Consider the following 26,943-nt stretch of genomic DNA (forward strand, 5'->3'; position numbering starts at 1 on the left):
GTTACTTCAAAAGAAAACCCCCGTTGTTCACGTGTAAACGCTTCGTGGTGGTACAATCGCCACGGGTAGTGCATACATTTAGGCGTATACCATGCCCGTTCGCTTTGCTTCGTTCAATGTTGTTTGGGTTGCGTTTGTTTACCTCAATTAAACATTGTTGAATACGCTTATACAGGTAAGGTTTCGAATTATGTACCTCTGTATATAATTTATTGAGAAATGGCGCATGGTAGAAAGGTTAACTGCAAAACGCCTACTTTTCCTTGGCTACAATTATTTCATGGAAAACACGCTTACAGGTAATGCAAAAAGGTTAACAAATCCATCAAGATACCTGTGACCGAACTATAAATAAGAATCGCTTGAACAAGATTGTAGTCAATCATTCTCGTGCAGTAAACAAGTTGACAGTGTCTATTTCCAACCTTAAAACGATCCAAGCATACCATGGAATTGTCCAAGAAAGTGTTGAACATCGGTTGCAGCGGAATAGCGTCCGAGAAGCGTGCATCGAACCACTTCGAAGTGGACAGCTTTCGGCGCAGATTAAAATCCTTCGGCGAGTACAGCTTCATCGGTTGTAATTCGTCGTTTCGCGGTCAAAACACAAACGCGGCCAGTAGTAACGCCGGTGGACATCAGCCAACCTACACGGAGCGTCTCGAGGAAGCGCTGAATCAGAAATCAGCCCGGCTAAACATTCGTCGAACGCTGTAACATTAAACGTGATGTGTTTTAGCTTCTACAAAAAAAAAAAAACAATCGTTTCCTTACTTAATTTCTAACACACATAATAATAATAATAATCACGCTCCTGTTCATCTTCCAACACGTTATATGAGTTTTATTGATTTTCTCCGTTAAATTGTTTAACATAGTTCGATTTGTTCAAATCATCAATCAGCGCCACTTTGTATGTGTGTTTTGCTGTGGAACGGGTTTTTTCTTCGATCCTTCTTTTCCTTCGCACTTCCTTCCTTTGTTACGCGCTCTATTTTTGTTTCTTCTGTCCACGAAGCCTTTTCTTAGCGCCTGTTCAAGAGCTTTGTTTACGTGAAACGATGGAACACCGGTGCCTTTTTGCTTCGCTCGTCTCATCCTATTTTTCCTCTTCGAGTTGGTGTATAGAAAAACGGAGACTTGACATGAATTATGTTACCGAATGGGTACACGCAATAACGCACTGATCAAAACCAGGTGAAAGCTGTGTAAAAATAAAGCAAACGAGATGAGTGTGTAGTGCAGATTGCATACTGCATAGGCTCTCCACATGAAAAGCTCCCTCATAGGTATGCAATCTGCACGACACCGACTTGCTTTTCGTGGTGCTGTCTGTTGTTTTACTTTAAATTAAACTTTCATCTAATTTTAAACTTTTTACTATTATTTGTAAACCGTACAGACCATCCGAGAACACTCTTCTCTCTCTCTTTCTCCTTCCCGAGCGCCACGTTTCCATCCTTCACACTCTTCTAGGCAGCTGGCAGGCGTACCGCTCTAGTCCTCTGCTCTGTTTCCTTTTGTCCTTCGTTCTGAAAACAGGTCAAACTGCATCTTGCATTCCACAGCACTTAGCATAAACATTGTACACACACACACGTGTTCCACTCCGCTTTCTACCTTTCCAACATTTGAGTTGTTGATTGAGAGAAACGGCTCACTGCGGGCTTTTGTGTGTTGTTAGCATTATTTAAAAATATTTGCCTTTCGATAAATTGTTTCACACCGTGTTGTTTTGTTGGTTTAAGTTTTTTTGTTGTTGTTGTCTTCTGTTATATCTTTTTCATTTTTCTCTATTTTCTCCTTGTCCGCTCATTCTACTACACAATGCTTCGCTCTCGCAAACGTTAGTTAGCTAGTGTTTTTGTTGTTTTGTTTTTAAGTTAGTTTTGAAAAGTTTCGGAAGAGCTGTGCCTTAGATATTGTGCAAGTAAATATATAGAGTTGGTATTTTTGTTTGTTTTCCGTCGTTTTTCACACAATCACTTTCCGTGTTTTCTTGTTTTTCCTTTCTATTTCTCTTGCTTTCCGTACGGGTACGAGTGAGTGGTCAGTGTTTTTGGTTTTCCCATTCCTTGTCTCATTTCGTTTGTGTGTGGGGCCGTTGGGTACGTTTGTTTGGGTTTTCTCTTTGCTCGTCTCGTAGTTATTTGGTTGTTTTTCTCTTTTTAGTTTTCTTTGTGTTGCTTCACTAAATCACTAAGTCCATTAAGACGGGATTATATCGTTTGACGTGTGACTCGCGTGTGGTTTTGCTTTTTCGTTCGTTTACTTTGTGTTTTGTTTTAGCTTCAAAAAGGTATCCATTTGCGTTTGATTTATTTGTCGTTTTTGTGTGTGCGTGTGTGTGTGTTCTGTGTGTTTCCACCGATCCACACGCCCGGTGCACTGTATTAATGCTAAGACTAAACGTTTTATTCTTCTCCCGTTGTGGAACAATAAATGGAGAAACAGGTAAAATGTAGTGGTAAAACGATTGGTTGTGCATCAAAAAGGGGTGGATATTATCGATTTAAAGATCTGCTTGTGTTTCTTTAACGCTACAATTAACCTTCCTTACAGATCGCCATTCCCGCCGTCGTTCAGAATCGGACCGCGCTATCGCGGAAAATGGTGGATTAACTTTATTTTTGCTTTCAAATTTTCTGTCGTTTTCTGCTCTGGAGCTGGGTTTTGTTTTTTTTCTTATCGTAGCGTACGATAAATGTCGAAAGGTTTGCACTACGCGCTACTAACACTCTTGTCATGCAAAGATGACTGATTAGAAAGAGATAGAGAGAGATAGAGTGAGAGAAAGAGATTTATTTTGTCCTTTTAATGTGTTTGTTAATATGTTGTGGAATATTGGAGCCTCTAGCTGGATGTGTCTAGTACCATTTCGGTGGGCCATAAGCATCAACGCAGCCCGCAACTGGGAACAGGGGGAGTTTAGAGAGAAAGGGACCTGGGGCGAAAGGGTAGTACTGCTACTTCTACTACGGTAAGAGTAGCCATGTCTAAAATGGCGGAAATCCGATGGCTGCTGCGCGATCGTCACAGCCAGCCCAAAATTCCTTCGAGCTTCAACAACAGCGTTCGATCTGGCTTAGTAGTAGTATACACTATGGAGTTCAAGAGTATAGTACTTTAATGTCGTTCGCCTATCTATCTAACAAGTGAAGTTTATGTACGTGAAAGAGTACGAGAAAGTAAATTACAAACGAAAAACAAAAACCGAACGATAAAATAACTCACTTACAGTAACTTAACTTTTATGTTTAAATGATTCACCTCTTGTTGTTTTTTTTTAAAAGATTACTAAATTGTAATGAGCAGATAGTGAGAACGGCAGGCTCTTCCAGCCTACAAAAATATACACCTTAAACTTATTTTCATTCGGCCACGTTCTTCCTACCTCCTTGTTCAAGTAGTTCCGAGTGATTCCCGCTCTAAAATGCTGCACTCACTGGATCGGATAATATAAACTATATAGAATGATGCAGTTCTGCCAACAGCTGCCAGTGGTGCACTCCATAAATCAGGTAGTTGTGTATCTCGCTCTCGCCTGCCTGCCTTGATAATCAATTGTCTCCATCTGCTTCGCTTCGGCCCATTTCGTAGCCCTGCTGTCATGGTTACCATTCTATGGATGAGCCTCGCTGCCTACTAATGTTACTTCCAAAATACTATCTAAATGCATTCACACACACGCACGCACACGTACTCACACGAACATACACTCACACCAACACGAAGAAGCGTTCCTCTTTACGCAGGCTGTAGGTGAGTTGCACGCGCGTTTGTGCGATCGGTGTGCACGTGTGCCTGTGTGCCTGCTTGTTTGTTCTTATCTATTTTCAGTTGTAATCTTCTCTATCTGTTTTATTTTCTTATTACGTTAAATTCTCTCTTTGTTTTTAGTTTGTGTATATATGTATATATTTGTTTTGCTTTTGCTAACGTTTTTTTGTTTGTTTGTTTAGCCCATTGTTTGCCTCAAACGAAGTGGTGCTGTTCGTTTTCCGTACCTGATTTCCGGTCATGCCGTGTGTTGTGGGGATATATTAACAATTCATCCGGCGGTATCTGCTGGAGGGCGCTTCTTTCCCTTGGCTCAGTTACTTAATCCCTTTTTGTGATGGGGCGTGTTTCAGCCGCAATCAAACTAGCCATGTGTGCCCGTGTATTTTTTTGCTTTTGTAGAAGTGAATGCTGAGATAATAGTTGGTTTTAAAGGTGTTTCTGCAGCTCGCTTACAATGCTTACAATGCTAAACATCCTTGCATCCTTGTGTCCTAAAACATCAATCAAATGTCACAGAGTTGTGTTTGTTAAATAGTGTAATTACCATAATCGTTTGCCTTATTATGTATGCCTTTTGTTTGTTTGTTTGTTTTGTTCAATCATAATTTTAATAATATCCTTGTTTTTTATGTTAATAATTTACTTCATCTTAGGCTTACTTCTTTTGCGCTTCTCCATCTCCCGGGACCATATTAGTTCTACATTGATTATTGATCCTAGCTTTCTGTTTCTCTTAGGCTGATGGAGCGACCGTGTTACGACGCCAAATCGCTTAGCTTTTCGTTACCGCAGCTGCATATCTGGAGGTACATTCAATTCAATTGTATGTCTTACATTTAAATACTTAACCTTTGCTCTCGCGACAAAATGTAATTCCAAACGTCAGCCCCCAAAACCACATTCAAATACCCTTTTGTCTATTTGGTTATTTTCGTACGCCCCTTTCGATCGTAAGACGCTTTTGCTGTTTACCACTACTGTCTTCTGTGTTTTGTTAATTTTTGTTGCTGGTTTCAATGAGTGAATCATCATTATTGTTTTAAAAAACAAGCAAGGATTTTACTGGATAGAACCTCAAGCGTTGGTTAATCCCCACTGATTTCAGTACCGGTGGAATGATCCTCAGCTAATTTTCTGAACAGTTTGTGCGAACCTTTTCCACCAGGTGATAGCTTTTTTCGTCGAAAGAATAAAAATCCCCGGTGAAAAAGTTGCGGCATAAGCAATCGTTTGAAAATCATTCCACACGTACTGAAGCCTAGCTGAGCGTTCCATAGGCTGAGCATTCCAAATTTGGATTTAAAATTTCGTTTTGGAGAGATACAATCAATTTCGTAAAGGCTTAAAGAGAGATGTTAAAAGGTCGTTTTTTCGAAAGTCTAACCAAATATGTGGTCGACAGTCAAGATATTCGGACACTGAACGGAAAGGCGTTTTAAAAAACTAGTTCCACCTTTCTACGATGATTAAAACTGCCTTGAAACGCGAGCCTGGTTAAGAGACTAGTAAGTTTAGAAGATAGAGAGGAACACTCGGAAAAACACGCGGTACGTATGGTATCGATATGTGATAATGTAAAAGCTCTACGTAAATGGGTTTTGTTTTATGTTGCCTTTTTTCCGTTTCACCATGCTTCGAAATAGAGATTCTAATGTTCGTGTTTATAACAACGTGGTTTTGTTCAAAGAGGACAGAGATAGAGAGACAGAGCTAGTCCGAAAAAGTGCTACTGATTACAATGAGGCCACTAACTAGAACAACTCAACTAACGGGTATAGGATTTAGGCGTCGAAGATAGAATGCAACTTCCTTATCTCACGCATTAAGAACACTATCTAGGAAATATAGTAAGTACATGCCCATTTCGTTTCCTTCCTTCACTTAAGTACAATTCTTTACAACTAATAAGTACGCTAATAAAAAAAAATCTGAAAAGCAGTAAAACAAACGAATCCAAATTTCTTTCATTCTTCACAGCAGTAAAAATAAAAGTTTCACAGCAACAAGCGCGAAAAAAAGAGACAAACAGCAGCAAGGACGCTTTAAATAAAATAAAAAGATTTAATGTATAATAATCAAAAGAGTACTGTACAAACTTAAATTTACGATCGTGTACCATCAATTCGTTATTCGTCCCTCTCCCCTGAAAACACTGTTTCTTGGTTGGTTTGGTTTTGTGTTTTGTTCTGCACATCGGAAGTTGGGTGGGGGAGGGCTTTTGCCATCATTTAACCGTGTGTCATTTGCTGCGTTTTTATTCCCGTGTTGTTATTTGTTTCTTTTAAAGTAACCGCGTGTCTATATGGCTGGGAGTGGCATACAGGCGAAACCGAACAAAACATTACAGTGACTACTTCTGTTTGAAGGATAGAGCAAAAGAAAGAGAGAGAGAGATATTTAAAAAAGAGATTACACGTGTGGATAAAGTCATAAATTCGTCATAAAACCATCCGTCCTTCCCGTTCTCGGCTCCATCGGGTGCTTTTGTCAGATCTGTGCAGTTTAAATATTTAACGCCACTATCAGCAATTGTAATATCGAAATCGGCTTTTCTTTTACGGTGCAGAAAATAATGAAAAGAAAATAAGGTACTTAAAAAATAATTGGGGCTCGTCTAACGGGTTAAAGCTTGCTAATTTGACATTTAGCGGTAGAAAATTTCAAACGGGACGATCAATGATTAAACACATACATATTGTGTACAATGCGCAAAGAAACAATCCACAAATACATATAAATTTGAGAAAAAAATAGGAAACAGATTAAGTGAAATCGCATCGCACAAAACACCGCATACGGTCAACGTAAACGTGACTAACAATAATAAATAATGTGCAGGCAAAAGAGAAGCAACAGAGTGTTTAATGATAACAATTATTATAATAGTATTTAAATTGGCCCTCAGTCGCTCACGGTGTTTCTGGCTTTCTGTGCGCGTGAGTGACTGGGATGAATCAAAGGAGGATGAAACGCCGGCACACGCGTAAGTAACCTTCAATACAAGCCTTACAAGAAGAGGGACCAGGAAGTAGCAATCTGCAGCTACAAACTGTTTCGACTTATTTTCGACTGTGTGTGTTATCAAAACCATTATCATCGTGTTCACTTTACTAAAATCGGAAGATCAACGTGTTTGCGCTCGAATCGAGTTGCGCTCGGCCTTGTTTTTCGAAATGGCATTATTAGTTCAGGCGTTCGTCACTCGCCAGCCAGCACGCACACAGTTCGATACAATACACGCACACACAAAATGGTAGCAGTCAATTCCGTACAGTTCCGAGCTATCGGTCGCTACGCAGAGCTATAGGCTTAGCTGTAAGAGCTATGGTGTTTGTTTTTCGTCTGCTGCACAGTTTGATTCGATTTCTGCGAGTTTTGGGACAGTTGTACGCTTTTAACGCTGCACAGCTCTACTGAGCTGCTTCAGTGAGTGAGTGAGTGAGTGAGTGAATGGCTTGAGCGTTCTCACACCATCCCGGGGCTTTCGATCCGTCGGGCGCGGTTTTGTTTTGCTAGGTGAGTTCGCGGAGGCAGCGATAAATTCCATTTATCTGTTGTGTTTCTCTGTTGATAGCATAGGAGCAGGGTATTTGAGTGTTTGTTTGAACAGTGTTTGCGTGGCGTGTGTGTGTGTCCTCGTGTGTGATGGAGTGTGTTGTTGATTCCTTAGACGCTTTTAATGCTCGTTCTGTTCCGTTTTGTGGTGCTTTTGCCGATCAATAATCATTGAGGGTTGAGTTGAGATATTCCCAAGCTAGCGCAAGACTCAGCACAGGAAGAGGTAGAGGACTTTAAAACTGTGGACCGGGCAATGCAATGTCTGGAGCTGCATTTACATTTGAACCACATTGCTGTTCAAAGTCCCAAACCCCTTCCAGCCATTGGCTCAACTCAATTCCGAAGAAAGCATCCACAGAAACACAGAGAGCCAAGCGAGCAACGGAGGGGAAAAATACGAGACGACGCTCGTTCTCTTCTGATCCTCCTAGTGTTTGTGTGGTTTTTGTGTGATTTCGATTCGGGTGGCACGTGATGGTGATACAATTTGATAATTAAATTAAAGACCTATAACCTATATTGTGTGCATTTGAAATTAGTGAATCCTGAGATTATCGAAAAAACAGATAAGAAAATAGAGCAAGCTCGTTTCTACCCTCAATGAAGCCAATCGAGAGATTGAGAGATAGAGTCGTGGACAAAGGAAATGTATTTAAATATCGAATTAGGCAGATAGCATTTTGAAGAGATTTAAATATGGTTTAAATATCATGCTTCAAATAGAAATTGAAAGGGTTTCAAAAATTATAGCAAGGGCGAACGCTTTGCTTTCTTTAAGTTGCTTTAAGTAAGTATGTAACGAGTTTCACTATAAATTTTATATGCAATCCTTTTCCATCTTTCATCTTCCTCATCTTTCTGCTAACGCGATCAAATCGCACACACGCACGGCAGGACGACAGATAAAACACTCGGTCAAGAGAAGTACGAAAGAAATGGGGATAAACGTTTGCTATCGACTTGCTGGCGTTGTTTTTTTTTCTCTTCTTCTTCTAAATCGATTATCGGTCGCAGCCGCGTAATGCCGTGTTACAATTGCTGCTGCGTTTTTGTTTTAAAATAGTTAACCTTCCTCCTCCAACCTCGCAATTATTAATAATCTGTTTTTCCTTTCCACTACGAATTATCATCCACAATTTCTGTTCGCTCTTGAACAGCCGAGATGCCCTTTTATGCCGTGTGCTTCCGTTTATCTCAAAATTTACAATATAATTTCAAACGTTTGAGGAATTTTGATGGAGTTTTAGTGTTAGGTTTTGTTTTTTTGCGTGCGATGTTTTGCTCTGCTTTGCTCTGCTGTTCAGCCTGTTTTGATTCACATCAACTCGTACATTATAATGCTTTTTAAACGTTAAGGGTTTGAGTGTGTAAGGAAAAATTATAGGGCATTTTGCATATGCTTGTATGTATCTATATATGTACTTGTTGTTTTGTTTGTTTGTGTACAAGACGTGTTGTTTGTAAGACGTGTTTGGAAGTTTTTGCGTTATTCTGTGTGGTATTTTGCTGTTGTCTGCTGCAAGCGCATCTCTCTGTGTGTCTGTGTGTGTTTCGTGTTGCTCAGGTGCACGGTTGTGCCTTAGTGATGTGTGATGTTGGGGGAGCTGGTTCGGGGCATGGAATTGCTCACTGCGCCTGCGGATCACATTGCAACAGCCGCACGATCGACGGATCACTCTTCGCTCCCTCGATGAACTCCTCCAGGCTCAGCTTGCCGTCCTTGTTGCGGTCCATCTGGCGGAAGATTTTGTCCGTCCGCTTCTCCGGTGTGCTTTCGTCCTCGGGCATCTTCATCACCGAGCCGACCATTTTGTAGATGGCCTGTGGAGAGCCGCGTTGCAGACAGCGAAAAAAAAAAACCATAAAGGGAATTTGAGCTCGCATAATCGAAATAAACGACCGTGGGAAAGGTTACGGTCAGGTGTGAGAATGGTGTGAACCGAAGCGTAAAGGAGGGTAATTGTATATCCGGCCCAATTTGGCCCGACAGACTTACGGTTACAATTTCCAGCATTTCCTGTCGGGAGATGTATCCGTTGCCGTCCAGATCGTACATGGAGAATGCCCATTTCAGCTTCTGCTCTAGCTTGCCGCGCGACGTAACGCTCAGCGCACACAGGAACTCCCGGAAGTCGATCGTACCGTCACCGTTGGCGTCGAACGTCCGAAACACGTGCTCGGCGAACTGTCGGGGAGGTTTTTTTTTATTTTTTGGAGGGAAAAAGGGGTTGAAGAGACGAGAAAAGAATGATAGCAGTTAGTAGGGAACACATTCCGAGAACCGAGAAAAGACAAATGTGTTTTATGGTGTGAGTATGAGTTGTCCTCCTTTCCTTCTATCCTATCTTCCGGGCTTTTGGAAGATCAATCATCATTACTAGTCCAATTATCATCGATTTTCATTTCACAAAAGGCACAAAGCAACTGGGGCAACACAATTCCGTTTTGGGATACTTGTTTCCCCGTGTTTTTTGGCAGATGTTTTTTGTTTGGTCAACGGTTTGAGAAACGACTTGGAGCTGGACACATACAATGCGATAGTATTTGACGTAGAACAGCGCACTATAGCTGAAGGTCACGGAGGGCAAGCTAGGCCGCCCGCCAGCGCTTTCCCGTGAGAAAAAGAAGCAAAACAGTGAACGAAACAAAACTGAAGGATTCGAAAGAAATGAACCGAAAAATCAAACCAAAACTCGGCCCAATACCTACTGACCCGTGACCAACAGATTTATGATTTTCACCCCCTTTTTTCGGGAGGCGAAAAAAGCACGGATCCCCCCTCTCTCTCTCTGTACAAGCTGTTCCCCATCGCAATGGCCAACAAATTGTACTCTCCGTCCGAACGGGACTGAGCGACAGGCAATTCCGAGCGCACCTTCGCACTGAAGGTAGTCGCAACCGGTGCAGGGTAAACATGATTGATTGGTTTTTAGTATTTTCGCTAGATTTTGTGCGCCTCCGCTTAATGGGTTTACTTTTTATTGTTCGACTTTAGTATTAATTATACAAGCGTGCGCGCGCTCGGGCTGCACCGTGCTGCGATGGAGGCGCATGGTGCATTGTATTAATAAATGAATTTTTAATGTCGTTTTTAAGGGAAAAAGCACTTCATACAATGCCCGGATGGAAACGGGTACATTATGATTTAAACACTTTTTGTGAGTGAGACTGCCGAAGGGGGGAGAGAGCAAAGAGGGAAAAGGCAAGGTAAATGGCTTTAATGAGTTCATAATGGAGGCGCCTGGTGTTTGGTAGATTATTTCAGGAAAATCTCAACCCAATCCGGTGGCACATTGTTGAAAGCTCCATTCAAAAGCAGAGTGCTTGTTTTTGGTTCATATTCAAATCGAAAAGGTAAAAAGTGGAACAAATATACGCGCTAAATGCGCCATACAATGTAATTGGAAACTGATCCGCCTTACAGTGGGTTCAGTGGAAAAAAAGGAAGATAAAAATAAAATTTAATCTCGACCGTTCCCAAAGCTCGAGCTAATTACGTAGCGTATACGGTTGCATTCAGATTGAATTGACTAAGACCTCTCCGCCGCCCGGAGGGAGCAACCGCGAACGACAGTCATCAGTGCCACAGCCCGGCGAGGCATTAGAACTCCACCGGTTTGCAATTCCACCGGGAGCTTCTCGCACTCGAGAGCCTTGCCGTAGCCGGGCGAACTTTTAAACAATCTTCCACATCCGCTAATCCACTCAATGCGAAGTGAACTCGACATTTTCCAGTAAAACCATCGCACCATGGTGATGGCGGAACGGTGAGCCCAAAGATGGCGCGCGGATACAAAATACGAGGAAACTTGATTCAATTTCAGGCAACAACTCCCGGCCCGAGATGGACGGCTTTTTGGTGCGCTCTGTACGCTGTTTGTGTAGGCGACCGACCACCTGCTGCTGCTGCTGCTGCTGCTGCTGTTGCTTCTAGAGATGGGAACAAACATCCCGGATGATAAGGATCAAAGAGCGGAGCTCGACAAAGTGGCATGCGCGCGCGCTCGCTTAACAATCGTGCTAATGTTGAATATTGAAGTTTGAATATTTTATCTGCTGTTGCCACATCGCGGCGTTTTGTTTGTTTTACATTTTGCTCCGGAGAGATGTTTTTGTTCCAAGTGACGGGGTTTTGTTAAGAGCCGGATGCATGCTACGCCGCTGTGTGCTTTTGTGATACCCGACGGAGGACAAGGACCGATCGAATGGACAAGGACAAAGGGGAAAACATAACTTTACACTCACCTTGCTGGCGTCGCCGTAGGGGAAGAAGTTGCCATAAATTTTCTTAAACTCCTCCACCGACAGATGACCGCTCGGGCAGTCTTTCAGGAAGCCTTTGTACCATTCTTGTATCTCAGCATCTGCAAAAGGAATGGGAAGGGAAAGAAAGAAGCGTGTCCAACACAAAGGACACGGCGTGTGAGAATCGTAGTCACCTACCAGGCTAACCCATAAACAAATAAGGCAAACGACGAAATAAAAATGCCCATCCGAAGGCGAACGTGTTATGCTGACGTAAATTTAAATATGATTTCAAGCGTTGAGTGGTTTGTTTTTCTAGACTTTCGGGAGGGCGAAGAAGCCCGTATCTCTCAGTAGATTCTCAGGAAAAACACAAACACACACACACGTCAAGAAATCGAATAACGATTACGCTTTGTTTTTCTCTACCCGAAAGCTTCTTCCTTCCTTTGGAACAGCCTCGGAATGGAATCGAATTTTCTGTGCCGGTCGAAAGCAAAATGAAACATAGCACAATAATGCCGCGTATTAAGACGTTTGGGAAATCGGTTCGAAAAAGCAGCCAAATTTATTGTTTCGAATTCGATTATTTATTTATCCGCATTCTCCACAAACTCTTGTGGCCGGTAGGCTCGGAAAATGGCGTGCTTGGAGTTTTTTTTTTCGGCGTTGGCAATTGGCAGACGAAAAGCAGCGGGAGAAAAACCGAACCGGAAGCGAAATAGAGCGAAACCCCCGTTTGCAGACGACCGTTCAGACAATTCGTTTGTAAATCGGTTTGTGGTGGCGTTTGTGTGCTATGGTTCCATCGCTTTCCGGCCCGGAACGACCGACCAGCAGCTTCTTCATGGTTCTTAAGAGAGTAATCGAATCGAGCGAGTGGAAAGCGAAAGGAAATAAATATGTTATTGCAGGCCCTTTAGATTTTTTTGTTGTGGTCGAAATTGTTGTTATTGTACACTAAATGATCCGCTTATCGGCTCTGATGATAATGTATTCTTTAAAGTAGAAGGGAATCACTCTTAGGATACTGTTCAGGCCGTTAAGCAATCGTCTACATCTTCACAAATATCAAGCTTGATCTAAACATGTGAACGATGTCTTTTTGACTGAGTGTTTCAGTTGATTTCATAAGCATGACACATGTTTCGGGAAGGCAGTATCGCAATATATCAAAATTCTATCATATTTAGAACGAAGTTATCAGTTCAATCATACGTTTTAAATAAGGAAGGATTGTTACTTAGTACCGGCAGCTGTTGTTCAGACTGTGAGGAATTATGTGCTTCAATTGTGATATCATCTGACATCGTGCCACTAATAAATAAGCATTCTGATATCATCTGGTGCTGTTGTCTTTTTATGTGCTTTCGTTCCGAATTTTGTCATTGTAAACTGTCTCTTTATATCATTTGATTTTAAGCATTTCAGTTAAAAAAAGCATTTTAGTATAGCAAACAAAACTATCGCTCACGTAAGCAACATCTTTCCTTTATGATAAATTACGCCACGGTTCGCCAACCCACCGCAATGTGCATTACTATTGCTCAACAATTTACTTTCACACAGTTTATCGTGCACTCACATCCAGCACGAAGCCCTCAAGCTGTCAGTGTTGTTTTGTGCCGAGTGAAGTGCCTACTTTATTTTGCCGTCCTATCACGAACAATTCCTCGAGCACCGGGCACCGGGCACAATTCCCCGGAGGAGCCGTCTAAAGCTCGGCCGACGATGTCGAGCGCTGCCAAGCACCGGAAGACGCTTACATATGGTTACATTTGCCATTACTTTTCACCCAACGCTCGCAGAAAACCGGGCCCCGTATCCGGCCGAGCACATGTTCCGTACAAATTACGAAATGAAATGAGGCATCAACATGCCATTTCGGGTGAGCACCGTGTGACTCGCAAACTGTGCACTTTCGAGTGAGAAGAAAGTAATGTAGAAAGCTGCAGCTGCTGGTTGGGTTCCCCGAGAGCCGAGATGACCCGGATGGAACACAAACACTTTACTTCGAACTTTATGGAAGTGGAAAGGAAATTGCACACGAGCAAGTGGCAAATTAGCACGGATCGAAGTAACTCCCGGAGGCGCCCGTAGGAGGCGAGTGAGCCTACCGAGAGCCCGATAAACGTGGCCTGTGTGTGTGCGCGAAGACGAAGAAAAATAGATACCCGGGCGTGATTTATCCTTTTCGTAACGGAACGGATTTTCGGGTTCAAAATAGATCCTTCACCCGGGTCCACCGTAGGGATGCGCCTTTGGTGGTGTAATCGAAAGAATACCTTGCCACTGATGCTTTTGCTCCCGCTGTGTAGGTATCTGTTTCATTAATTTTCCCCTTCCAACCCAACAGTGCCAGGGACAGGGTTAATTCCGCTTCATTCTTGATGGGAGAGAAGACTTATTTTTTTTTGTGGATTGGATAAAATAGGCAACAGGACTGCAGGATGTACATTACACCCTTCTTGAGAGGTTTGGGTGTGTGCTGTACTTCACACACAAAAAACAGAACTTCTTCGATTTTCCTTGGGATCGAGAAAATTGGACTCAAGTGGGTAAAATTGGCAGGGCGCAAGGTCTTAAGGGTAGCAAGCAAGCTGTATAAAGGAATTGCTTCTGTAAGGGTTTCATGAAAAAAAAGGATACAAAACCAAGCGCTGAGACGGATTTGTTTTGTTATGCTTGATGATCCAATTCGTTTTCTTTTCACATTCATCAAGAAAGTTGGTAATTAAGTTCCTTTAAAGGATGCAAAAGGTTAAGCAACTTCTCCGAAAGAACTGGTGGATTAAGCATTTCATCTAAAGGAAACCAACAGACATTCAACCATCGGAAGACACTGCAATATTTTTGATGGATAAATAAATGCTAATATTGTGCCGGTGGTACTGATCCCGACCCGAAGAGCGCATTTGGACAGCAAAGCACAATCAATAAGGTTAGCGAAAGTCCGCCACACTTGGATTGATTAATAAAAAGCCGCACGATGACCACCTAGTTCATGATCCGACGTCCGTGATTCAGCGGAATCATTAAAAGGCCAAAAGACACCCCAGTTATTGCACGCCATTATCATTTAGCGTCCATCACATTCTGGATCAACTGATTGCCCTTCGATCATAACGTGAAATTGATGGGTCTCGGCCCCGATGTTATCACGCCGGGCAAAATGGTACGTGATTCTAAGACGGAACCTCTTTTGGCAAGAAGCGCAAACGAAGAAGCAAAAAAAAAACCTCCGCTCCGTAACATCACTCATCACAGCCACGACCACGATGACGACGGCGTCACGGCACCGGAAGACGAAATGGTAATAAATGGTTAAGAATGGGCGCTCCATGAATCACCACGATGGGAGTCACACAAACCGCAGCGATTCGGTGTTATGGGACAAGGTGTGTGTGTGTGTATGGTTGTCTGTCTGTGTGTGTATGTGATGGCGGCGGGAAGATTTTTATGAGCCCCAAAGCGTTCGATTTAATGAGCCGTATGCTGAAAAACGCACGGACACACGGTTTACGGAGCAGTCAATATTACACGCGAACCCAGGCGAAAGGGATTAACGGAAGCGAACGTATGCGAAGCGCGGTGAAAGCTTTTCCTCACTGTATTCCCAGTCCAACCCACCTAAAACTAAAGTCCGTTGTGATTGATGATCGAGGCACGTCTCTGTCTCTGTTCTGGCTTCGTTTTATTGACCCGAGGAAAAATATAACGAACGCCACCTTCGCAAGGACACAGCCCACAGAGTCCGGGTTGGGGGGTTTTTTTTATAGTGAGCAGCATTTTCAACGATGGCGAAGGTAAAGGTACGTCCCGCGTGAGCCACACCGAACGGAAACTGGATTTATTTGATTGAAGAAGATGTCGTTGCGACCGACACAGTCCTGTTGCCGACCGACCGACCGACCAACACCGTCAGTGATAGCGATACCGATAGCGATCGAAATGCGCTAAAGCACGGTAGCGCCATCGTACAATGCGGCCAGACCACCGGGGTACACGGCAAACGGAAATGTATTTCCTATTTGAGCCATACCCCACGTATCAGCCATCATTGACGATGGCGCGTGGTGTTTTTCGTTCGGGCGAGCATCCGTTCGTTTGGTTGATTTTTTTATCGTAACCATTTCAGAAGCTTTCCGGCCACGTTTCGCCTTTTAAAGTGCATATAAAATAGTAGGAGGCAACAGTGTTTTAAAACAGGCTTTAAAAATTTTAGTTATAATGAAAACAAGTGATGAGAAACTCGCTTTTTCAAATAAAATTCGCCTCCTCTCGACGAACGTTTGCGAATTGCGCCGAAAAGTATGCAATGCAATGCAGCATTTAGTACACGTCCAGGGAAAACGAGCTCAACGCGTTCAAGTTGAACCTTAAAATGAAAACCCCTACGTAATTTTAATTGAATTGCGTAGTCCATCAGCGGACATGCAATTGTAATGAGCTTTCGCGGGTACCCGGCACGCCACACTACGCAGCCGCCGGTCTTATTCCCAAACCATTCAATTAATAACATATTGTGCGGATAATGATATGATCAAGCTGCCGCTAGCTCACAGCATGTTTCGCGCTAGCGCGGTCAAATTTATATTTCGCACCGCTATGCTTCCCATGTACATTATGCACCGTTTGTGTGGACTAGACACCAATAATTAAGTTATGCTACGGAACAACAACAAAAAACACAACATTACACCGCCATTAGTGACGGAATCGGCTCCGCATTGTAAATGTGATGTGCGGCAGGCCCATCAGGGGGTTGTGTTTCAAGTTGGCGAACTTATTTTCCAAGCTCGGTGTCCACCGCTCGACGCCACATCGGAACTTGCCACACAAGATCCCGTCCACTCGGATGGGTGGCTTAAGAACGATGAACGAGCCAACGAAAAATGCTTCTGGGAGCTGTAATGAATAATAATATCCCGGCATGATAACGTCCACCTTGTGTCTCCCTGTGCAGACGCATAAGACGCACGCTACTGCCAGCCTCTTCACGGCTAAAAAGTTCGCACACGGATTAAGTCTCAAGCACATACACACACATAGGATGCCCCAAAAAATGTTCCCACCAAGCCCAATCCGTGAACTTCTCAATGCCATATCGAATAACCTACCTGAGAATTCTGTGTTCTGCTTCAGGTCCTCCAGCACCTCCGGCTTCAGTTTGCTGTTTTGCTTGCCCATTCTGTCTGTGTTTGATGGGGTGGGAAGGGGGGATGGTTGAGGATGGCTTTGGGTGCCGTACGATGAACACTCTCCCGGGACGAACGGGATCGGACGATGGATCGGGGCGTCTTCTTCTGCTTCGCTTTGCTAGCGACGGCACGGACCTACCAGGCCTGTGCTCGACGAGGAAGAAAATAAATTTATCTTCACTTGCGTTCGGTTCTCGGGCTCTGCTGCTGCTTCCGCTTTAGCGCCGAATGAGGTTATTTTTCCAAATCGCAAATAGCGGACAAGTGACCGGCGGTTAGGCTCGGTGGTTTTCAGCGCACAAATAGAGATGATTAAAGCACCTCCCTTCTGACTAGTGATTGCGCGTCTTGTAGCGCTTCGATTCGCTTCTTCGTAACGCTCTTCTGTGCCGCGCAGTGTTTGTTGTCTTTTAATGAGGTTTATGTGTTGCGTTGTGTACTGCCTCTCGCTTGGGCGGTGGCGTTACACTTTTCAATTTCTTAATTAGAAAAGAATAACCAACGTTTTGTTTCGCCCCCGTCGGTTCCCGGTCCGGCTGTCACGGCTCTGAGGCAGCGTCGTCGTTGTCCGAGTGTCCTGCCGCACAATGAACACAAACTTCACACTCTTGTCGTCTTGGCCCCAAAAGATCGGGATTAGATTACGCGTGGACGTGAAACTGCGAAGCCAGTGCCGTGTTGCGTCGTGGCGTTCGTTTGTCTTCCTTCTTCTTGGGTTGCCTCTGTCTTCCTTCACTGTTGGTGCTGATGGTGTTTCCCAGCCATTCGAATTCGAAGCGAATCCACCCGGAAACATGAGAGAGAGAGAGAGAGAGAGAGAGAGAGAGAGAGAGAAAGAAAACGAAAAATGATATAAGAAAAGCTTGATTGGTACTTTGCTGTTATTACTCCGGTTATTAATGATTTTCCTTATATCTACCATCGGACTGCTTTTCGACCAAGTTCGCAGAAAACTCGTCCCACTCCAAATCTATTCCGCGAAAGAGCGAGGGAAGAAAAAAAAATCCACCGATTTCCGCCTTCCGTTCCGCGTTCATTACACTGGACGTGTTCGGGTGTTCGTTTAGTGTTGGCGCTGGCGTGTTACTGGCGGTATACCAACCACTTGAACCAGTGTAATAGGTGTTTCTCTACCAATACCAACCGTACCCCGTTTAGAATTTCTTTCATTTTCGTATTTGCCAACAACGCCAGCATTGCAAGCCACCATGGTTTTACGAGTAACAGGCAAACGCCAATCCAATCCACTCTGGCGCAGGATTAGTGCCAACCAGTAATTGACCGTTTTTCGTTTAATCATCGTTTCCTTTTGAGATTACGAGTTTGCCGTACTGAATCTAAAAAGCTACTTCGAACGCGATTGAAGAGAAGTGTTTCCGTTTTTCGGATAAATGAGCTCTAATATAAACCTACTGCACGATAAATTCTTCATCAAGAAAAGCTACTCTTGTTGTGCTCTATCACGAGCCCGCTCGCATGAACAATCTGATGATGGATCGGATGTCGCATCCGTTTAGCAACATTGTAACGTATCCGTTGTTCAGCAGCTCTAGGGGGCTTACGGCCCCGAAGGTGCGTTGTTTTTTCTTCTCATCACACCACAAGCACAATTGCGTCGTTCCGAGATGAACGGGTGGGTTAATTGAATCTTAAGAGCGTTTCCTCTCCCCCCCTTTGAGGTACAGTGATGAGCTACTTGTCCCTGTTGAAAAGCAGCAGCTTCCGAGCGCAGCGAAACGCACCGGAAGGTGGTGTGTGGTGGCATCGTGGACGAGACGCACCTTCCTCATTTAGAAAGCGGAAAGCGCCCCGGCAAAGAAAGGCTCGGCATGGCTCGATCCTGCCGATCCTTACTTCAACTGATGAAGTTAGTTGTCGCTGCTGCTTTGTGTAGTTGAAATTCAATTTCCACTAATAACTACGGACACCGCAACACCGCGGGGGAACAAAACCCAATCAATTGCTAATGCATCCGCAGAAGTCTAAAGGGAAATGGAGTTCCCGCCTGGGTGATTTTGCTGTTGTTGTTGTTTTAACCGGGGCTGGAGTGGGGTTCAGGGACGGATAGCTTTTTATATTTAGTTGAACCACTGTTCCCATTTCCGTTGGTGTGTGGTGCAATGTGCTCGTTGAAAGTTAGTTTCCCCGATTGACAGCTATCCTTGTTTGAAAGGGAAACGGTGGCTCTTTCAACTAACTTTAGCGTTAGTTCGGGATGCAGTGAAGACAAACATGTCAGAATTAGTTTAACATGCCTTCGATAATCACTTGGCTTCATTGAAAATGGACAGTGGTAAATAGCCTATTTGATGGGCATAGTGTAATAAGGCTAATGTACAAATGCGCCTGAAAGTATGCAATTTCAATCGTATGATGATGACGCTGAGGAATCGTTTGTCTTAACTTTTTACACATTAACTAAAATCTCCTTTTTAAATACAATACCCCAGTCTGGATGCTTCCAGCATGCTTAATATATCTAATCAATTAATCCTTTATCCTTTGTTCGATTACGACATTGTGACGATTTTTTTTATAGTTAAAACATGTATTTTATTTCGAAAACGATTGAAAACAGGCTTTTTATTCGGGGAAAAAGGGATGTTCATACAGGCGACGACAGTAACGACAAGACATCCGGGTGAATCCATCAATGGGAATTTCATTTTTCGGTCTCAAAACGACTATTTTGCCCCCTTTGCATAGGCATACGCAGGGAAGTATGCTGTACGCGTTCGTTAGTGTATGGGGATGGTAATGTGGTTTGTTGTTGTAGCAGTTGTGCCTTCTGGTTTTGGTTGCTCTGTAGAGTAGAGTGACGTTTTTGGTTTCAAAGTACGAGAAATGAACCGAACACAGCCAGTAGAAAAATGTAAAAAACTAGCGAAAGCGCAATATTTCTTTGTTTTTTTGTTTAGGAAAGATTTTCCTTACCATTTTAAGCTTTGTTTTCGCTTAATTGTATGTTTCCCATTCTCTTTGTTTTGTGTGTGTTTGTGTTTTGTTTGTTTGTTTGTTTGTTGTTCTCTTGCTTTTGTTTACAAATATGCTTGAAGTGTTGCTTTTTTTGTTGCTCGTTTCGTTTGTTGTTGCTTGCTTCTCTTACTTTGTGTGTACCTGTCTCCAGTAATGCTCTGTTTGTTGTTAATATTATTTTAATATAGAAAAAAGAAAACATTCCATCAACATCACACAATGCTCTATACTTAAGTTTTGTTTTTGTTTTCCTCTTCTGCTTCTGTAGCTCAATTAACACCTTCCTTGCGCCATTTCTAGCCATTTTCGGGGGACTCGTTCTTAAACAGGGGGAATCCTTTCCTTTTTTTGCCAAGGACTGGAATTTTTGACGCGAGTTTAAATTTAAATTGCCTTTAGTTCTCATGTTTTTCTGTAGTGTGTAAGAAATTTGATGCGGGATTTGAAATTTACGTTAGCTTTGCTTGTTTGTTTTGTTTAAATATAGTTATACGCGGGAGCCATCCTTACCTTTCACGGAAAATTACTTCGCAAACTACACATCTTGACCAACACTTTCGAAAAGTATTGTATTTTGGTTTCGCTCTCCCCTGCTTTTTCTAACGATCCACAGTACATTCGCGAAATGGAGCTTTTACACATTTAGAGTGAAGAGTTTTTGGGTGTGAGTGTGGGTTTTTTTTGTTATGTGCTTCGATTAAATTGTTGTTGCATATGCGTCGAGTCTTTCGTCACTTTTGTCCGTTTCGCTGTTATGACCACCATTTCAACTCTAGCCCTGTCCTCTTGCTAGGGGCAGGGAAAATCGCGAACATGAACGAGTGACGGTGAGGAATGGTTGTTGCAGTTGCTGCCTCTAATGCACGCTCATTATGTTTTCCCTTTGTTCCGTTTGTTTGTGCTAGTAGACACCAGTTAAACTTGTGCAAAAATGAATATTTTTCTCTTCCCATTTGGTTTGCTTTTCTTTGTGTGTTGCTTTAAATTTATTAGTATGAGCTTGCTCTCGAATTTGACATCTAGTATTATTTTTGTGTTGTTTTTGGTTTTGTTTTGTTTGTTCCTTGCGTTCGTGTACGTGAGTGCATATGTTGTTTGGGTTTTTAGCTTAATGCCCTTCCCCTCCCCCCCCCCATTGTTTTATTCCTTTGCCTTGCCTTATTATGCCTCAGCAATCACTAAATGGAGTAACAATGGTTTGATGCGCTAGGCTGCGGTCGCCATTCTTTGTTCTTGGGTTGGGTGGTGTGTTGGGCTTTTTTGTTGTTGCTTTACTTTGTTTTGTTCTGCATAATATAAATATATCAACAGTAGTGCTCTTAGGTTCTCAATCGCTCGCGCCTTCTCTTCGCCGGTGCAGTTTTGCTGTGTTTTGTTTTTCTTTGTGTGTGTAATATTACCATGCTATTTTATTCTACAATCTTAAATTTGTCTCTTTACGGCCGTCATGCATCATGCAAAAAAAAGTTCCTTCATTTCATGGTTTTTAATATTTTTTATCATAATTCGATTCCATACACCGCGTCGTGTGTCGACAAACGTAAGCTGTCAGCAACTAAATGCTCAGCGCTTGAATCAGTCGGTCGTTGCGGGTTTCTTTTAAATCAAAACAAGCAGCTTTAAGTGTAAAAAAATTGAGAGATGCAATTTATGAACCTTTACGAGCCTTCAACAAGAGAAGAGCGTTTTCCTTCATAAAAATTGACTAGAAATGCTAACGCAACAATATACAACAAACTGTTCCCCAACAAAGATTTAAACAAGCATTAACGAACGTTGAAACAATTCATCAAAAGAAACCAATTAAAAAAAACGTTATAAATAATATATCAACTATAAAACTTCCCTCCATTTTCCAAAAGCTTTCAGCGGTCAAGTAAATGTTGAACCATTCCCATCCCTTTTTTAGTTGCTCACAGTTGATCATATTTAGAAAATATCATTTGATTGCGCCAAGCAAAAAAAAAACCCATAATCCGATTACTGCCGACATAAAATGATACCGCATTCCCGATGCTAGTACACGGGCAGCACATTTTAAAATCAATATTAGAACGAGCCAAGGCAAAACGTTCTATTGTTTAACGTCGATCAATATTTACAGAAGTCTGAGAGAGCTTTTTTCTTGCCAAAAATCAAAACACAATCACACACAATTGTCACACAAATTCAACGAAAACCCTGTCCATCTACTGGTGTTGCGGTTTTTTTTTTCGGTCGAACAAATAATTTTTTCAGCTCACCAATTATTGGCCGACGATAATGCACACAGTTTTGCCTCAAGCTGTGGGGAGTGTGTGCTTAAGTGGACGAATTGGTAATTTTTTCTTCGCATTGGCAAGACTTTCACTGCTTTCACTTTCACTGATTTATTGATTCAGAGAGTCAAAATTATGGAAATTTTCGCGTAGTGAATAGAAGTTCGGTCAATAGAATTGTTTCATTGTGATCAGTTCTGATCAGCAGGGCAACAACGTGATGGGAATGGGAATCAAAAACGAAAAACGGAGGCACCCGATTTTCGCCTCTTTCATTGAATGTTTCATTAAAATCATACTAGCTCTTACTTAATGGAGGGATAGAAATTGCACCAAGGCATAATGAAACGAATGTGAATTGAGAGCACAACTACATACAGCACCAAGAAAAAACCCCAAAAAAGAAAAGAAGTAAAACAAAATGGAATCCTCTCACATACACTACGCTGCGTGCCCTCGAGTTGTTCCATTAACGCAAAAGCCTATGCATATGCCGCTGCTGCCGAAGACGTTCAAATATACATACAAATAAATATGAATGAAGTCTTTCAGTCGGTAAAGTTCCATCGCACTTTGAGGACTAACAAAAAAGAAAAAACAACGTGCCAGAATCACGCACTCATTTATGAAGACTCCAAGCATTACAGAAACCATACAATAGCGGAGAGATGCGAGAGAAGAAAGAAACAAAACAAAAAAACGGCGCTGCTGCCATGGATGGAATTCTTTTGCTTGATAATGAGAGTCTCTAGCCCAGTGCTTCGAGAAGAAACGAGCCTTTTCATATCCACCCAAACTCAGACGCACACACCACAGATAACCACAAAAGTACACACACACACGCATACGCACAAAGATGAAGATGTTTGCGCAAAGAAATATTGACAGGCACCGGAAAACCCGCCTCCATTGACGCCCACCCCCCACCAGTCAGTTTTTGGGGTCCGTCCTTGTGCCCGATCACCGAGAACCGGTCGCGAATGATTTTGGGCCATTCGGTACGCGGCGTTTCGTTTCACGCAATTTCATGGCATCTTTGTGTGCTGGTTTTATGGTTTTATGGTGTGTCCTTGTTTATCTCGGTCTCGGTCGGCGAGTGGTAGCGATCGTTCGCCAAGCGCCTTAATGTTTGCTTTGCGCTTTCGCTCACTATCCTGGTGGTACACGGACAAGGCGACGCAGCGGCAACCCATATGAGTAAAGTGTCGGAGCTCCCGGTTTTATGTGTTCATTTACTCATTACGTCCAGTGCGTCAATTATCGTCACGGTTCGCTGTGATAAATAGCTTTATTCGCGCTGTGGAACACGGTGTGCTTATGTGGTTGGCCGGGAGTGCGCGCCTGTATGAGTGTGTTTATGTAGTTTATTTTCCTTGTTATGGATTTTTTCCGCTGTCCGACTTAAAAACCCATCTCCCTTCCTCACCCACAGCACGCCAGCCGGCTTGTGTCGATTGATTTCTTCCTATTGGTGACTAACGAGAAGCGCTGAAGCATTCGCTACCCACACACTGGTTGCGCATATACACAGCTACTATACATCCTAAACGCGCTTCATTTCCCCCTTGGTTGGCCTGATTTTAGAAAGAGACAGAGAATGGAAAAGCACACAAAAATAAATGGTCCAATAGCGCTCCTAGTTCGCTAATCGATGCTCCACCGGGTCGGAGCAAAACAATGACGACCACGACGACGACGCTTTTCCTTTTCAGCTCCGACATTTATCCTAGATTAGATCTTAGCTCTTGTAGAGAGGGGCATTAGATACCCTTCGATTGACTCGCGCGACTCAGAGACGTTGTCGGACGGCGTGTGCCCTCTGCAAGTGTCCTCTGCATGGTTTCAACAACACACTCCCACGCACACGTGCAGGCGTCACACCCGTCCGCACCGCTCTTTCTATCAAATTCTCATCAATATATCATTACATCGTAGCGGCATCAACATCAGCAAATGGTTTGAAGGTTTTTTTGGACGCTTGGCAGGACGTGAGTACTATTACAGCTAAATGTGGTTAGGCGTTCGCACGCATAAATTCCCTAAAGGTTGTCTTTCCTTGTGGACGCATCCATCCACTCCACCGGGTCGTCCGGGGGCAGGAGGTGGCTTTCCATTTTCTTATTAAATTTTCATCGACCACCACTACCACCCGGGACACACGCAGGAGAGCCAAAGCGAGAGCCAATCTGCACAACATGCCGTAGGGAAATGTGTTCCAGACACACACACACACACGTGTCACCATTCCATGCTAGACTATGATGGTCTATGGTCTGTGCCCATACGAACTGAGGCATGATGAGGTGAGACTAGAGTAAAGCAAAAGGACACAGATTGAGAGGTGCTGGTTCCCGTAACGCTGCAGACACACACAGATAATAGTCGCACGATCGTGCACGGAGCTGGAGAGAGCGAGCAGGGTTTTTTGGAATGAAAAGACTAAGCAGCCCCGTTTTAGCCTGCGATTCTAATCGAGCGCGTGTGTCAGGACACAACATTCTGGTTGTAGCGATCAGCGGAGACGTGTTACGTGTCCGAACGCGCTAGTCTCCATGCCGGTGTGTCTCTATCATTTCGTATGATGGTTCTCGTATGGATCTCGTTGCGCTGCGCCTACATTTCATCTAAATATATATAATTCTCTCTATATATAGTACTGTCATCTTGCTATGTTATGCTTTTGTCTCTTCCCGTTTGCGTTTCCTCATTCTTCTTAGTTTCGTAAATGTTCTGCCTCTGGATAGTTTCCGTTCTCCTTTTCGCAATGTTTGCTTGCGTTTCTGCCTGGCTTGTGTTTTTGTCTTGTTTTCTTTTCTTTTGCTTGTTTGCTTTGCGCTAGGATGTGTGCAAAAAAGTATGATTGTATGGTGTCTTATATATGGCAATGATGAATGAGGGAGGCCGCAGCGTCCCCGCTTAGGGTGCGAGCATTTTGGACAGTTCCTCGTCCTGCAGGCAACCCTTCAGGAACTCGTCCTGCGTCAGCTGACCGTCGTTATTTTCATCCATCTTGGCGAAGATGTTTTTCGCGCGCTCTTCCGCCGAATCGGCCGGTTTGTTCGACGAACACGCGCCAAGCATATCGTATATTGCCTGCAGGGAAGAAAGCAAAGAGAGAGAGAGAGGTTAGAAACGTTGCATTAATATCAAATTTGGGTTTTCCAGAGTTTACATCGAACCGGCATCGAATGGAGTGTGGTGTCATGTTTATCAAGCTTTCCTGGTACACAAATCTATCACTGTCGCGGGCCTACAACAACCGCAGTTTTCCAAAAATTTCGTTCCCACCAGCAGCGATGACCCACAATGCTCTGCTAATGACATTCAGGTTGGTTCGGTGCGCGGTGCCCGGAATCGAAAATTTTCCGCCCGTCAAAAACAAATTCCTCTTGCCCGCCGGGCATCTCATCAATCACCACAGTTCGCCTTGTGAAAGCGCAATCTTTTAGGTAAATTTTTCACACAGGTCACACTGGGGCGTACACGTTAAACCGGCGCACAGTTTAGCCTGTACTTGATCGATTGTAATAGCTTTCACAACTTGCACGCGGCCTTGAAGGGCGCCACCGCGCAAAATTGCCTTTTCCTTCCTGGGAAAAGCGCGCAAAGGGTGGAAAAGGTTGGCAAACTCTTCGGAACCTTCATAACTTCCGCACGGTTAAGCATGACAAACATGCCGGCGCCAGCTCGAAGGACAGTTGCACTTTTCGCGTAATCGCAACACTACCGGGGCCTTTACTCCTTTCTAATGAATTTCAATACAATTTAGGCTACTATCTTTAACACCTAATCTTACATTGTAAACAAACCGATGTACAACGTGTTCAAAGCACCACATCACACTTAAAGCAATGCGAGCAACATCGCTCCCACAACGTTACGGATGAAAATAAAAGCCGAATAAATGTGGTTCGGCCTTATATTTATTTTTAACTTTGGCAGCTACAATTCACAATTACATCGTGATGAAAATGATGCTTCATATTTCATATCCCGCCAAAATGGGAAGATTGAAACCACGCACACAAGCAAACGCGAGAACCCCCGTTCACTGAATCATCGACGAATTACTCAAGATTTCGTCCGCCGAAACAAATCCTCCGCCATTCGTTGGCCGGGGCACGGTCTGTGGGGCGAGCACACAGTACTCTGACACGACTGTGCCGAAACAAGAACCATGATTTATGATCGCTGTTTATCTTAATTACACGAGCACTTGGTGGTGGTGCGGAGAATGGCCGGTACATATGTGCCGCTCGGTACTGCTGCGCTGTACTTTACAGAAGGGCTTTTGCAATAAATTTTCATCGTCTTCATCGATTCCGTGTGTGCGGGTGTGTGCCGAAAGGGTTTCACTTTAGCCACCGCTGCAGGTGAAAGTAAATTTTCTAACAACCCACAAATAAGTTCTGAGGTTAAATTACAAGCCATTAAAACGGTTCGTTCATAAATTCATATACGAGATCGCGGGCGTGCTACTGGGGAAGACGAGGATGAGGTGGCTTTGGTGAAGACGGACAGATAAATGTACACATCGGTTCACGTGGACTTGTGTGTAATGACGAGAGAGAACGCGATGAAATGTGATCTGCAGTACAAATGTATGTACGGATTCCCAAGGCGAACGATGAAATATGGATAATGCGCACTGGGTTGGTTGTGGGGAAGGGTTTGAGGGGAAGCTGGTCGGAGGCGAAGAACGGATTAGGTTGTTGTTAGAAATGCAAAAGCTATATTTAATTTTAATGTTTTACTTTAAGATTCATATGATAATGTCGGATGCGAAGAACACATATAGCTAGGATGGCCAGCTTTCTAATTATGGGGCCTCACACTGCAGCCATCCCAGATTCCAATGCATTTAGTTTTTAAAGTATTTTACTCTATTTTCTACTTCTTTCTTTCAGAAGTTATAATAGAAT

The 26,943-nt window shown here is 43.3% G+C and overlaps 2 protein-coding genes across 17 annotated transcripts in view; both read right to left on the bottom strand.

Moving 5' to 3' along the window:
- Positions 1-2,177: 2,177 nt before the first annotated feature.
- Positions 2,178-26,943, bottom strand: part of LOC118510213 (neurocalcin homolog) — a 108,311-nt gene continuing 83,545 nt past the window's right edge. For all 4 annotated transcript variants that reach the window (XM_036051770.1, XM_036051771.1, XM_036051773.1 and 1 more), the window contains 4 exons: positions 16,707-17,531; positions 11,587-11,705; positions 9,338-9,526; positions 2,178-9,162 (listed from right to left, as the gene is read on the bottom strand). In XM_036051770.1, coding sequence (XP_035907663.1) covers positions 8,968-9,162; positions 9,338-9,526; positions 11,587-11,705; positions 16,707-16,776 — 573 coding nt within the window. In that variant the 5' untranslated portion in view covers positions 16,777-17,531 and the 3' untranslated portion in view covers positions 2,178-8,967. The remainder of the gene's footprint in view (positions 9,163-9,337; positions 9,527-11,586; positions 11,706-16,706; positions 17,532-26,943) is intronic.
- LOC118510211 (neuronal calcium sensor 2) overlaps positions 19,315-26,943 on the bottom strand; it is an 88,787-nt gene continuing 81,158 nt past the window's right edge. For 7 of the 13 annotated variants that reach the window (XM_036051760.1, XM_036051758.1, XM_036051759.1 and 4 more), the window contains one exon: positions 22,726-25,114. In XM_036051760.1, coding sequence (XP_035907653.1) covers positions 24,938-25,114 — 177 coding nt within the window. In that variant the 3' untranslated portion in view covers positions 22,726-24,937. Of the gene's footprint in view, positions 25,115-26,943 lie in introns of all 13 variants that reach the window. The other 6 variants (XM_036051765.1, XM_036051766.1, XM_036051761.1 and 3 more) reach the window with 2 other exon arrangements.

The sequence above is a fragment of the Anopheles stephensi genome, chromosome 3, assembly GCF_013141755.1.
Source record: "Anopheles stephensi strain Indian chromosome 3, UCI_ANSTEP_V1.0, whole genome shotgun sequence".
NCBI lineage: Eukaryota > Metazoa > Arthropoda > Insecta > Diptera > Culicidae > Anopheles > Anopheles stephensi.